The following is an 11,250-nucleotide window of genomic DNA, read 5'->3' as shown; positions in this document are numbered from 1 at the left end:
TTAAACAACTAGCACCACAATGCCTACTACACCTTGATGATCAAATAATGTCTATTATTCGTTCACAACTTGATTGCTGCTAATGACTTCCCCGGAAAACTCCAAGCCTACTTCGCCTTAGTATCTGTGCAATGATTAGCTAGTTTTCATGCTATGATATCTGAATCGATTTGCTCGAGTTTTGGAAATATTTTCTTCAACGTCGATGAGTAATCTGGAGTTTTTGCCTGCAACAAAGGGGGAAACAGACAAGGGTAAGCTCATCAAAAAGAGGAAACAAAATCCACAGGGGTCCTATCAGAGTATAGATTGATATCGTGGTAGTACCCTGGAACACAAAATATTGTACAAGCGTAACACTTTTTGTCAGATTTCTCTGATAGCAGATATTATTTTCATGGTCTAAGAGAACTTCAGTGCATGTGACTTCCTTCTCACTAACAAATACCTTTATTGTTTGTTTCCTGTTTCATTCAATAACTAGTGATAAAAATTTCAAAATTGTATAACACATCAAATAAATGGTACAATGGGTAGCACTTGATCCATGCAAAACTAACAATGGGTCAATATCTCAAGTAACATAGCAAAGATACTGCAAGAGTACAAGGGTCCAAAGTCACCCACAATCAATGGAGCAACAATCATTAAGGTCCCAGCTTTATAAGTACCTTGATTCAGTGTAGAGTTTTTTTTTCCAAACTGTTTCTGAGCAGAGTTTCTTTTTTTCAAAAACTGAGAGCAGAGTTTGTACTAGCTATCTTAACCATAGTAAAAAAAAAGATCTGTAGCTCAAGATAGCCAAAAACAAAAGGTAATAACTCATAGTTAGATTTTTTTCACTTTGGAATCACAGTACCACTGAGGTTTGGAAGACACTTCTCAAGACTTCCGGTAATCAATAGTGTTACTTTTTACAATACAAAGCAAACAGTTTAATTTTGGCAAAAAAAAAAACAATAGAGATACTATCAAGTATTAACATCAACAATAGGGAACTTGTAATAGCAAACTAGCATTATTTTTTTACAAAAAAAAATGTACTCTAGCAACAAGGCACACAGCAATGGATGACAACAGCTTAACCATAATAAACTGCGAATATGTTGAGCACATATGATATGAATCTTGGCTCTTTTTCCCATCTATATAGAAACATCAAGGATTATATATACAAGTTATGAAATACTTACACAGGGATTTCGTTCAAGATATATTGTCGTCAACTTCTCCCGCGAACCAGCCAAAGCAGTCTCTATCCCATCTAGAGATGGTATTTGGTTGTCATTCAACCACAGGTCCTCCAGCCTATATTGCAAGTTCACATGATAAAGAAGAGAAAGAAATAAGCATTTTCTCCAGCTGCTTATATTCTTAGAATAGCTAAAAAAAAGGCGTACCCAGTGCAAAGAGCTCCCGCTCTGTGCGGGGTCTGGGGAAGGGTGTCAGTGGCAAGCCTTACCCTCGCCTGTGCAATGCGAGGAGACCGCGACTCGAACCCGGGACCTTCCGGTCACAGGCGGTAATACTCTACCGCTTGCACCAGGCCCGCCCTTCATTCTTAGAATAGCTGTTTCTACTTATTTTGTTACTCTGAGAAGAAAAGGCTATAAGACACATGGTATCATTTACCTGGTTAAGGTTTCGATATTTTCTATAGTGGTTAGCTTGTTAGATGAAACATCCAAAATGCAGAGGTTCTGCAAGGTAGAGAGGCCTTCCATCTTTTGAATTCCATTATGGCTGAGGTACAGCTCCTCTAACGCAATACATTCCTGAGTTGCAAAACAGATATATTACCATGCAGCAACTACAACAGGCGAACAGGGAAGTTATGATAGAGTACCTGAAACCCATCCATTGAAGTCAATCTATTGCTTTGCAAACTTATTTTCTTAATTAGCTTCAAACCACACAAGTTGACAGCTCGAATTCGATTTCTTCCCAACCACAGTTCTTGCAGATTTGTCAAGGTTTCAAGATTTTCCATTACCTGAAACGAGATAAAACATTGTAAGGCTGTAGGAAATAACAGTATCTAGATATAAACAAATTACATACAGCATGAAGCATTACATATGGCTATATTCACTGACCATCCAGACAACATGCAGTCACCAGGAGTCATATGCAATTTACTCTGAAATTCTTACCCGTAATCTGTTGCTACCAAGTTCAAGAATTTCCAGCGCATGGAAATGCTCAAGCTCTTCCATCTTTGCAACTTCATTTTTTGAAACATAAAGTTCCTTCAATTTGCTGGAAACCTTGGACAGACCAGTCAAGGAAGTTATCTCATTGAAAGATACATCGAACACCAGAAGACCCTTGAATATGCCAGCATCAGGAATCCTTGTAAGTTTGTTATCTCTAAGGACCAACTCCTGAAATATGAAAGGGAGACAGTTAAATAGCATTGTAAAAAAGTTTTTAAAGAAAGCATCTATGTTTCTAAGGTAAATCAAATTAATTTGCCAGAACAAATGAAAAGTTCAAACATCACTAATACTGTGGCAGATGCAAAGATGTTCATGCATAAAATCTTAGAAGTGTGAGCATTTTTCCTACGGGGGCATATCTATTTTGATTAACACCAGCCTGTCAAGCATTCCTATGTATACAATGGGTTTCTACTGGTTAAAGGAGAGGTTTGATTCAGATAGAGGAAGGTTCTTTTGGGAGGTCGTGGGAAACAAAAGAAGTATCACATGGTTAAGTGGGGGGCTCTGGCTAAACCCAAAGAATTTGGGGGTTTAGGCTTCATTGACACTAGGGCCATGAAGGCAGCTCTTTTATGCAAATGGATTTTCAGGCTAGACAGTGCAGATGACAGTATGTGTATGAGGCTACTCAGAGCCAAGTATCTTCACGGCAAGAATTTTAGTCAATCACACAGCATAGGTGGATCTCAATTTTGACAAGGTCTTCATGCAGTTAAACCTTGGTATGAGAGAGGCAAAGGGATGATAGTTGAGTGTGGGTAACGGACAAGATTTTGGGAAGATGTGTGCATTGAGGAAGGTCGCTAATGACTCTATATCCAAACCTGTACAGGATTCCCTGGACCAGGGAGGGTCACTTGCAAATTTAGCACAAAGAGAGTGAAATTTGTCTCTAAGAAGAAATTTAGGGAATAAGGAGGTGGAAGAATGGGAACAGATGATGACTATGTTAGAGGGGATTAGTCTGACTGAGAGGACAGATACAGTTGTGTGGATGCTTGAGAAGTCTGGTAATTTGACTACTAAATCAGTTTATAAGATGGTCACTTTTCCAGGAATAGTTGACTTGAGAATTGAAGGACATTTGGGAAACCAAGTTACCATTGAAGATTAAAATTTTCCTTTGGATGGTAACTCATGAACGAGTACAGACCACTGAACAACTCAAAAAAAAGAAATTGTAAAGAGGCTAAAGATTGCAGCTTATGCGGAAAGAATGAGACTATTGATCACCTTCTTTTCAGATGCCGCCTGGCCATTTTTGTTTGGTGTTGGATTAGAGATAGCCTAGGGTGGGGACTCAATCCCAGTAGATAGAGGGGATTTTGAGAGTAAATTCACAACTCCGGGTAGTAGTAATAAGTGGAGCATGGTGATTATCATCAGATCATGGCGACCAACTCTTAGTCGTTGTGGAGAACTCGGAATGATTTAGTTTTCTCAAATCATATTATTAAGAGCCCGAAAGAAATTAGTTATAAAGTCTTTGGTTTTCTTCAGCACTGGAAGATCCTAATGAAGGGGGCGCAGCTGAAACTCATGGAAGGAATTCTGGAGAAGCTCAAGGAAGGCCTGTCAAGATGCTGAAGACAGGGATGCTGTGAAGATGTGGATATCCTATCTGATTGACGAATTAGGAAGTTGAAGATCAGTCTTTTAGTGTTTTGCTGTGCTAGTTGTGTTTGGCTCAGGAAGGCCTCAATTGTAATTTCTCTTTTCTAGGGAGTACTTTTGTGGCTGGTTTCCTTTTGGGTGCTGGGGTATTTTGTTAGACTATGGAGGGTGCAGTTTAAGAGAGGAGAGTTTAGCATTTGTGGTTGATTGTTTGGATGAGTAGCTTGTGTTGGATGTGCTAGATTGTAAGCTGGTTTTCCCAGCAGCCACTCTCTATTCTTTCAGTAAAAGCAGGGCTTATGCAAAATAAAAGAAGGTACCGATAGCCTATACTAAATATACTCGATACTACAGTGGCTTCCAGCTCACTGAAGGAAAAAATGGTGACTCAACTCTGTCTGATCTTGACAATCCCTCAGTTAAAACTTCAAAGTGAGGACTCACTTAATCCATCTCTCCATAAAAGCTTCTAAAAGTAAATGAATTGGGCACTTGGGATATGTTGTGAAAGTATCAGGACTGTAACAAATTACAATGCCCCCAGCTATTATGAGGTCCAGCAAATAATCATAAGAAATACTCCAGATAGTTGTGCACACAGCTGTCGATTTTCGTGAAGTGTATTAGACAAAAATTTAGTCTCCTCAGTAGGTTTACTTGTATTGTAGGAATAAATGTAATGTGATACATAAACAATATTACAACTGCTTGTTCTTACAGTAACTGAGCCAAGCGACGTACTGCATATCACAATATATTGCCTAATAATACCAATTACCTGACTTGATATCTCAGTGAAGGGAACAAGATTACAAGAGCACTAAACTTCAAGTTTCATGAAATTTCTATGTTTCACCACAAGATGATCATAAACAAACCCTCTCATTTTCCACTGATAAATGTTGCTAGGCTTTCTACGTAAAAAATGCAAATTACTTGCATTTAGTTTTCACCCATTTACAGCAAAGAAGAATTAATAATAGACAAATAGTTATTGACCACGCTACCAAGTATTATTATGTAAAATATGCGTTCCTGAATAACACAGGTTGGTAAGAAAGATGATTTATAATCAAAGAAACTGCAGGGATGATTTAACACAAGCATCTATTGGCCAAAATTGGGCATCACGATCGGAGCGATAAAACAACGACTCTCCACTACAGATTCCGAGTCAGTAATCACCTGCAATCCGGCGATAGTCTCCCAGGACGAGAGCGGCACGACGGCGTTGTCTTCCAGGAGGTTCTGGCGGAAGGAGAGCTTGCGGAGACGGGGGAGTTGGCCGATGCGTGGGTCGACGGAAGAGAGGCGGTTGGCGGTGAGGTCGATCTCCTCCACCGTGGGCGGGATCACCACCTCGCTCAGATCGTGCAGCTGGTAGCTCGTAAGGTCGAGGTACAGCACCGGCCCCTCCCGCTCCTCCTCCGTTTCCATCTTGGCCTCCGCCTCACCGCTAGCCGCCCCGGACAGCTGACCAACTACACCTTCGCCGGAGGCCATGGGGACCGCTGGGTGAGGGTGGATTCAGGATTTCAGGTCTCGAGAATGTTCTGCGCTCGAAGAACGGGGGAGCGAAGGCAGGAGAAGAAAACGCAATTGGTTTCGTTTGGGGAAAGAAGAGAGGTGATTTTAGTAGGCCGGGCCTGAATAGTATGTGGGCCAATTATATGGGCTGACAGTACTACCATTAGGGCCCATCTGTGTCTTTTTCTCAAATGGCAAGGTCCAAAACCCTAAAAACCCACACGGCCTCGCCGCCCCTCAGCCGCGAGCTCGTCACCTCCCTGTCCCCGGGTAAGCCATGGCGTCGCGCCTCCGCTCCTTCACCCGCCCCGCCGCCGCGGCCTTCCTCCGCTCTGCTGCCAGCCGGAGCCCCGCCGCTTCCCTACCCCGCGCCCTCGCTCCTGTCCCCAGGTAAGGGGTCCTTCCATTTTTGTTCAGCGGCCTGTGAGGATGTTTCCCGATTAGGCGTTGTTTAACTGGGTTTTCATGTGGCGCAGGGCTTCGGCCTTAGGGCGGCGGATGGCTCTGGCGCGGTCGCTGCAACCGCTGCACAGCGCGGTCTCGGCGGCTCGGCTGACGTCGCGGCTGGGGGCGGAGGTGGCCCGGGCCGTGTCGCAGGGTACGCTCTGCAGCTCCTACCCGGGAGTCTGAGTCTGATACAGTCTACTAATCTTTGCAACGCTACAGTGAGTTGTGGCTGCCCGATTGCTTGCTTGCTTGTCTATTATTGATCATGTGTTGTCTGTCTTGATTTAGGATGATTTTGGTTCACTTGGTGAGATCCGTTTCACTTGGATCGATGCAATGAATATTAATCTCTAGGTAGGAGTGGAGATGTGAAAGTTTGACATTAGTCACTGGCTACTTCTGTAGTTTCATTCACTCATTGCTCTACTGTCATATATGTCCTGATAGAGTTATAATGTGGGATGATTAATAGAACTTTTCAAGTTATGGGAACTGATCCTGATAAACTTTTATCAGGATCAGGTATCACGGGGAACATGGTATACACATAGTGCCACGTTCCTCGTCCCAGGAATGACAGAAGTCAGATTGTCAGAACATCATTCCCGTTGGAACAATGTCGTCTGGAACTTGGCAACACCTTTCTCAAGTGGTGCACCGCGTCCCTTGGACCCCTTTCCTTGACCCAGAAACGTGGTGACTATGGTCAGGATGTTACAACATAAACACTTTTTCGTTCATTAATATGTTAGAAATTGGTGCATGCTATACCTGAGACAGCCCTATGCAAGCTAAAATGGGTGTCAATAGCTTCTGGATGTCATCGATTCATTCTTAATTTAGGATATTAACCTATTTGGCTTTGGATACAGTAAGTTGACAATACATTTAGTTTTTTTGTGATTGTCAATTGTATCCTTTATATTCCTCAGCAATTGAGATTATCAACTTTGTCCTTTAGGTCTCGTCTCCTTTTCTCCTCCCATTTTGACAATGTAAGTTGATACAGGGTCAAATACCTATTTGGTCTCTTGACTAGTTGACCTTCGCCTTTGGTTCATTTTTAGTTCTAGGCCTTTGGTTACCAAAGTTTTAAGTTTGGCCAAATATGACATCATATGGATTATCATACTGCTTAGCATGCTTAATCAGCGTGACGAGTCTTTGTTGATTCAGCTGATGCATTATTATTTGGATAAAACTCTATTTTTCAACCTCCAACTTGCACTGTAGTTTGATTTTCAGGCCTTGAACCACGAAACAGAGTACCAGACACCCTCCAACTCCCAAAACCGGACAAATTTGTCCCTCTTGCTAGTTTCAAATGTGGTTTTCTATTTTGTAAAAATAATAAAAATCTGGTTTAGTGTCTTAAAATTCATAACTAATTTATTTTAAAGTAGAAAAATATGAAATCCGTGCCAATTTTGTAAAAATGGTATGTGCCTGTTTGAGATCTATTAGAGTTATTTGGCATATTTATTTATGTTGCAATGCTTTATTGCTTGTAGTTGTGCACTCATGCTCATTATTTATTTAAAACATATAAGATCCATTCCAAATAGAGCACCAACATATAGATAACATGTTTTGAAGAAAATTGGTGCTAGTTTCATATTTTTTCTGATTTAAACTAAATTACTTATGACTTTTTGGAGATTAAACCAGATTCTTATTATTTTTACAAAATAGAAAACCAGCCAAGAGACCAAACTTGTCAGGTTTCGATAGTTGGAGGGGGTTTCATAGTTCAGGGTTGAAAATTGGACTGCCATGCAACTTGAAGGTTTAAAAGTGGACTTTACCCGGACTATTTTATTATGCCATTATGCTATTTGCCCATTGACTTCAGTCCACCAGGCGCTGGCCTTTCCTGTCTTTACCCTCGAATCATTCAGGCAGAGAGTTTCTTCTAACGCTAATTTCGTGGAGGTGGCTTTACCCCCACCGGCCGAGTTTTTTTCCACCCTTTACAGGAAGAGATCACTTCCTTTGTGCCCTACTCTTTAAGCTATCTAGATACTGGAGCAACATCATCTGCCTCCCACTGGTTTCCCCAGTGTCGCAGTCAAATTTCTTGAGCATTTATTATGTTTTATACATATGGTTTGTCGTTTTTCATGTTGTCAGTTTTTTTGTGCTGAAAATTATATTTCATTCTATTTGATTTGAATGGGTTCAAATTTCTTGCACATTGGTCCCAAGGTCAGGCGAGGTGTGTTGATTTCAAGAGCTCGATAATGTAGATGTTAGGAAGCATAGCCTGCCAAGAATGAGATTCTTGCCTGACCAGCACTTCGATGTGAGTGGGTGGGTCTGGAGTCATCACTCAGTTGTCTTCATGACAAAACATGTCTCTTAACGGGTTTTCTTGCCAAGAATTGCTTCATGGTCAGCTCATTTAAGGACCAAAGTGGCCATATTTCCCAGACTTGGATCAAAGTGGTCGTTGACCCATAATAAAACACAAAATAGTGGAAATTAAGTAGTACAGGTATATACAACATGGAAAATTACATTGCTAGCATAATGTAATTGTAAATCAGTCGTAACTGCATGATAATTCCTGCCAATTTGTCAAGTCAAATTGGTGGTTGCTTAAGTTCTACCTGTATGTAGTATATTTAAGCTATGTCCTTCCTTACACATATCAACTATCGCATTTACTTTTGCTATGTCCATTTCAGTTTTGATTTCAGATCTTACTGTACTGAGAAGATCCTTTTATTCGACCCATTTCTTTTGGTTCTGATTTTCAACATACGTCTCAAAATTTGATTTTTCTTGTCTTTATAATTAAGGAAAAAACACTGTGCTCCTGTCATTTGTGCCCTCTGCACCGTTATGAATATGTCAATCGTGTTAAATCCTCCTCTGGCACTTTCATTGCGCATAAGCCCCAATACTAATGTGATGTTGCCGAAATGCTCCACTTGAACTCTATTGCTGAACTGAAGTTCATGCGATCTGGTTTCGCATTACCCAATCCACTCCCTGGGGAAAAGAGTTACAGTGACAAGGACATTTGGTTCTTGGTTTCTGAAGTCTGAACTTGCACTCTTAGGCCTTGTTTGGATGCGCATGTATTCTTCTCGATCCATATGTCTTGAAGTGGATTGGAGTGGAATTAAACTAAATTTCATTCCATTCCACTCCAACACATGTGGATTGAAGTGAATACACATGCATCCAAACAAGGCCTTATATGGACTCGTTCTATGGTAGCTTCACTTATATTAGCAACTTCATTGCTTGTGTTATCCTTTAGTGTACCTTGTGTGTGCATGGGTATGTTAGATAATTTTACTGCAGTACAACCAAAAACTCATGTTTTCCTTGATAATATCTTGCAGAGACAGGTCTCAGTGTCCCTCGATAATGAAAGAAACTGCTCCACATGGCAGCGACATCAGCAGCAGATAGTTGGAAGACTTGGTTGTCATAATAATCATACTTGTTAAATGGTTACCTTATTTATTTAGGGGCACTTATTTTTTGCTACGTGCCAGTGGCGCATGTTTGACTTATTACCGTAATGCATTCCTGGTAACGGCTATTCTTTTGAATTCCATGTGAGGTCGAGGTTTTAGAGAACATAGTCATTTTTCTTGCAAGTGTTCTTGCACGCCGTCACCATCTATGTGGAGATATGGGCATCAGTTGAAAGTTGAGAACAAATTTCTGGGCGGCATCTCGAGAAAATGTGATATGTTGTTGCAAATGTTGTTTCAGTACGTTAAAGTGTTTTTCTTGAAATGTTGCGAAGATTGAATTGTAGTTGATGTTGGAACATTCAATCTCGCGGCATCTCCAACTGTCGTTTTTTGGAAAATAAAAACAGCTGTCATGAAAAGATCTCCAAAATTTTAACATTTATTTAGATCATTTTTACTGGAGATGCTTGACGTCATCTGACTGCAAGCCACAGAAATACACATGAGGGTGTTAAGACGAAGCACCATGAAGGCATGGCATGCAAAGCTGTGTAGATGAAGACATGTAATTAGCTTGGGATGGGAAGATGGAGCTTTTTACACTCCCAGCTCAGCTCTCAGCTAAAAGAGCTGAAGAAGGAAACAAAAGCCCATCCAAAAAGTTGTAAACTCCAACAGGCACTGAACCTGGAAACAAATCAATCTATACACAAGGTGTACCTACGTTACGTACACCCTGAAGTCGCAAACGGCTTACTGTCTGGCTGTACACACTTTAGCCAGCGATCTAGTTGGTGACCACCTGATCATTGCGTACGCCGGCAATGAGCGCCATGCCGTCGACGGCGGCGGTCTTGGCACCTTCACCGATGACGACCCTCGTGCCAGCAGCAGCGCTAGACTTCGTCGGCGACCTTGGGCCCGACCCCGCCGAGAGCTTCCTCACGATGTCAATGACGGCGTCGGCCTGGAACAGCGCGGGATGCGTCCTCCCGAAGCCGTTGAACCGGCGGCACACGGCCATGTGCGCCGCCAGCGCGGCGCCGCGGTCGCCACCGTTCTTGGCGGCCTCCTCGGCCACGGCCTCGGCGCACAGGCCGCACACCCAGCGGCCCGAGAAGCGGCGGCGCACCGCGGCGATGTACGACGGGGTGCACTCCTCCGACATGCCGCAGCACTCGCACTCCGCGTCCTCCACCTCCGCCGCCGCCGAGGCCGAGCGCGCCGTGGCGCCGGCGTCCCGCGGGCTGGCGTCGTCGTCGGGGCTGAGCATCAGCTCCAGTTCCTTGTCGTGGTCGCCGCCCGCGACGCAGCTGCGGAGCTCGTGGCACGACGGGACCATCTGCTGCCGCCTGTGCTCGCCGCTGCCGAAGCTGCCGATGATCGTCGCCAAGAGCGGCGCCACGGTGGTCATGGCCGGTGATTCTCCATTTGGTGCCATGGACTGACTGAGCGACTACTCTAGCGGTTTGCTTTCTTGACGTGTGTTGTGCTTCGTTTTTTATGGAAGAGTCGTACTAGCTAGGCTACTACACCATGGCACCTATTTATAGAGAGGCAGAGAGAGCTTAGAGAAGAAAGTGACCTTGACCTCGTGATCACGATTAGTATTGAGGACGAGATTGTTGCAGAAAACCAGGTACCGAGTCGATCTTGGACGCCTAAACACAGGATTTGATACGGGCACAACTTGTGGTTGAGGTGCGCGGCGCGTGCTTATCAGTTATCAGCTTATCATTACTACGGTCGTATCCGTTACCTCATCATGATTGGTGGCACACGAGTAACATGAACATGAAGCTATCTTTGTGCCAAGTATCTGCTTTATTTCGACCTGGGGTTAGGTTTTAATCTCACGTATGTGATGACGCCAGCTACGGTGTTGCGGGAGGAATATGCTAACATAGATGCTCAGATACTTCTTCATCACCAGGTTGCGTACAGGTCGGTATCGCTATACGTACTGGATACTCCGATACCCCGATACACCTTACCTCCGATATGGT

General features: G+C 43.0%; 3 protein-coding genes across 4 annotated transcripts; 1 reads left to right on the top strand and 2 right to left on the bottom strand.

The window, feature by feature from the left end:
- LOC136476057 (protein phosphatase 1 regulatory inhibitor subunit PPP1R7 homolog) lies at positions 1-5,458 on the bottom strand. Its single transcript, XM_066473735.1, has 6 exons — positions 5,022-5,458; positions 2,154-2,384; positions 1,847-1,993; positions 1,633-1,775; positions 1,194-1,308; positions 1-227 (listed from the first exon to the last, which is right to left on the bottom strand). The coding sequence occupies exons 1-6, from the start codon at positions 5,337-5,339 to the stop codon at positions 147-149; spliced, it is 1,035 nt and encodes a 344-aa protein (XP_066329832.1). The 5' UTR covers positions 5,340-5,458; the 3' UTR covers positions 1-146.
- Positions 5,459-5,566: 108 nt separating this feature from the next.
- LOC136476058 (protein NONRESPONDING TO OXYLIPINS 2, mitochondrial-like) lies at positions 5,567-9,497 on the top strand. Of its 2 annotated transcripts, none has more exons than XM_066473738.1 (3): positions 5,567-5,753; positions 5,840-5,961; positions 9,164-9,497. In XM_066473738.1, exons 1-3 carry the CDS (start codon positions 5,641-5,643, stop codon positions 9,187-9,189), a joined length of 261 nt encoding a protein of 86 aa, XP_066329835.1. In that variant the 5' UTR covers positions 5,567-5,640; the 3' UTR covers positions 9,190-9,497. The 2 variants fall into 2 exon arrangements, with proteins under 2 accessions (XP_066329835.1, XP_066329833.1); XM_066473736.1 differs by having other exon boundaries at positions 5,568-5,753; positions 5,840-6,028.
- A 251-nt stretch (positions 9,498-9,748) lies between these two features.
- On the bottom strand, positions 9,749-11,039 carry LOC136471415 (uncharacterized). Its single transcript, XM_066469140.1, has one exon. The coding sequence runs from the start codon at positions 10,683-10,685 to the stop codon at positions 10,032-10,034; it is 654 nt and encodes a 217-aa protein (XP_066325237.1). The 5' UTR covers positions 10,686-11,039; the 3' UTR covers positions 9,749-10,031.
- Positions 11,040-11,250: the final 211 nt, after the last annotated feature.

The sequence above is a fragment of the Miscanthus floridulus genome, chromosome 8, assembly GCF_019320115.1.
Source record: "Miscanthus floridulus cultivar M001 chromosome 8, ASM1932011v1, whole genome shotgun sequence".
Classification (NCBI taxonomy): Eukaryota; Viridiplantae; Streptophyta; class Magnoliopsida; order Poales; family Poaceae; genus Miscanthus; species Miscanthus floridulus.
Note: the sequence above shows the minus strand (reverse complement) of the source record. Positions and strands in the feature narration are given on the sequence as shown.

Coding starts and splice junctions, on each gene's coding strand:
- LOC136476058 (XM_066473736.1), top strand. CDS start 5,641: ATGGCGTCGCGCCTCCGCTCCTTCACCCGCCCCGCCGCCGCGGCCTTC. Junction 5,754..5,839: donor GCCCTCGCTCCTGTCCCCAG/GTAAGGGGTCCT, acceptor CATGTGGCGCAG/GGCTTCGGCCTTAGGGCGGC.
- LOC136471415 (XM_066469140.1), bottom strand. CDS start 10,685: ATGGCACCAAATGGAGAATCACCGGCCATGACCACCGTGGCGCCGCTC.
- LOC136476057 (XM_066473735.1), bottom strand. CDS start 5,339: ATGGCCTCCGGCGAAGGTGTAGTTGGTCAGCTGTCCGGGGCGGCTAGC. Junction 1,994..2,153: donor TTGGTAGCAACAGATTACGG/GTAAGAATTTCA, acceptor ATCTCGTTTCAG/GTAATGGAAAATCTTGAAAC. Junction 1,776..1,846: donor CTTCAATGGATGGGTTTCAG/GTACTCTATCAT, acceptor TTTGCAACTCAG/GAATGTATTGCGTTAGAGGA.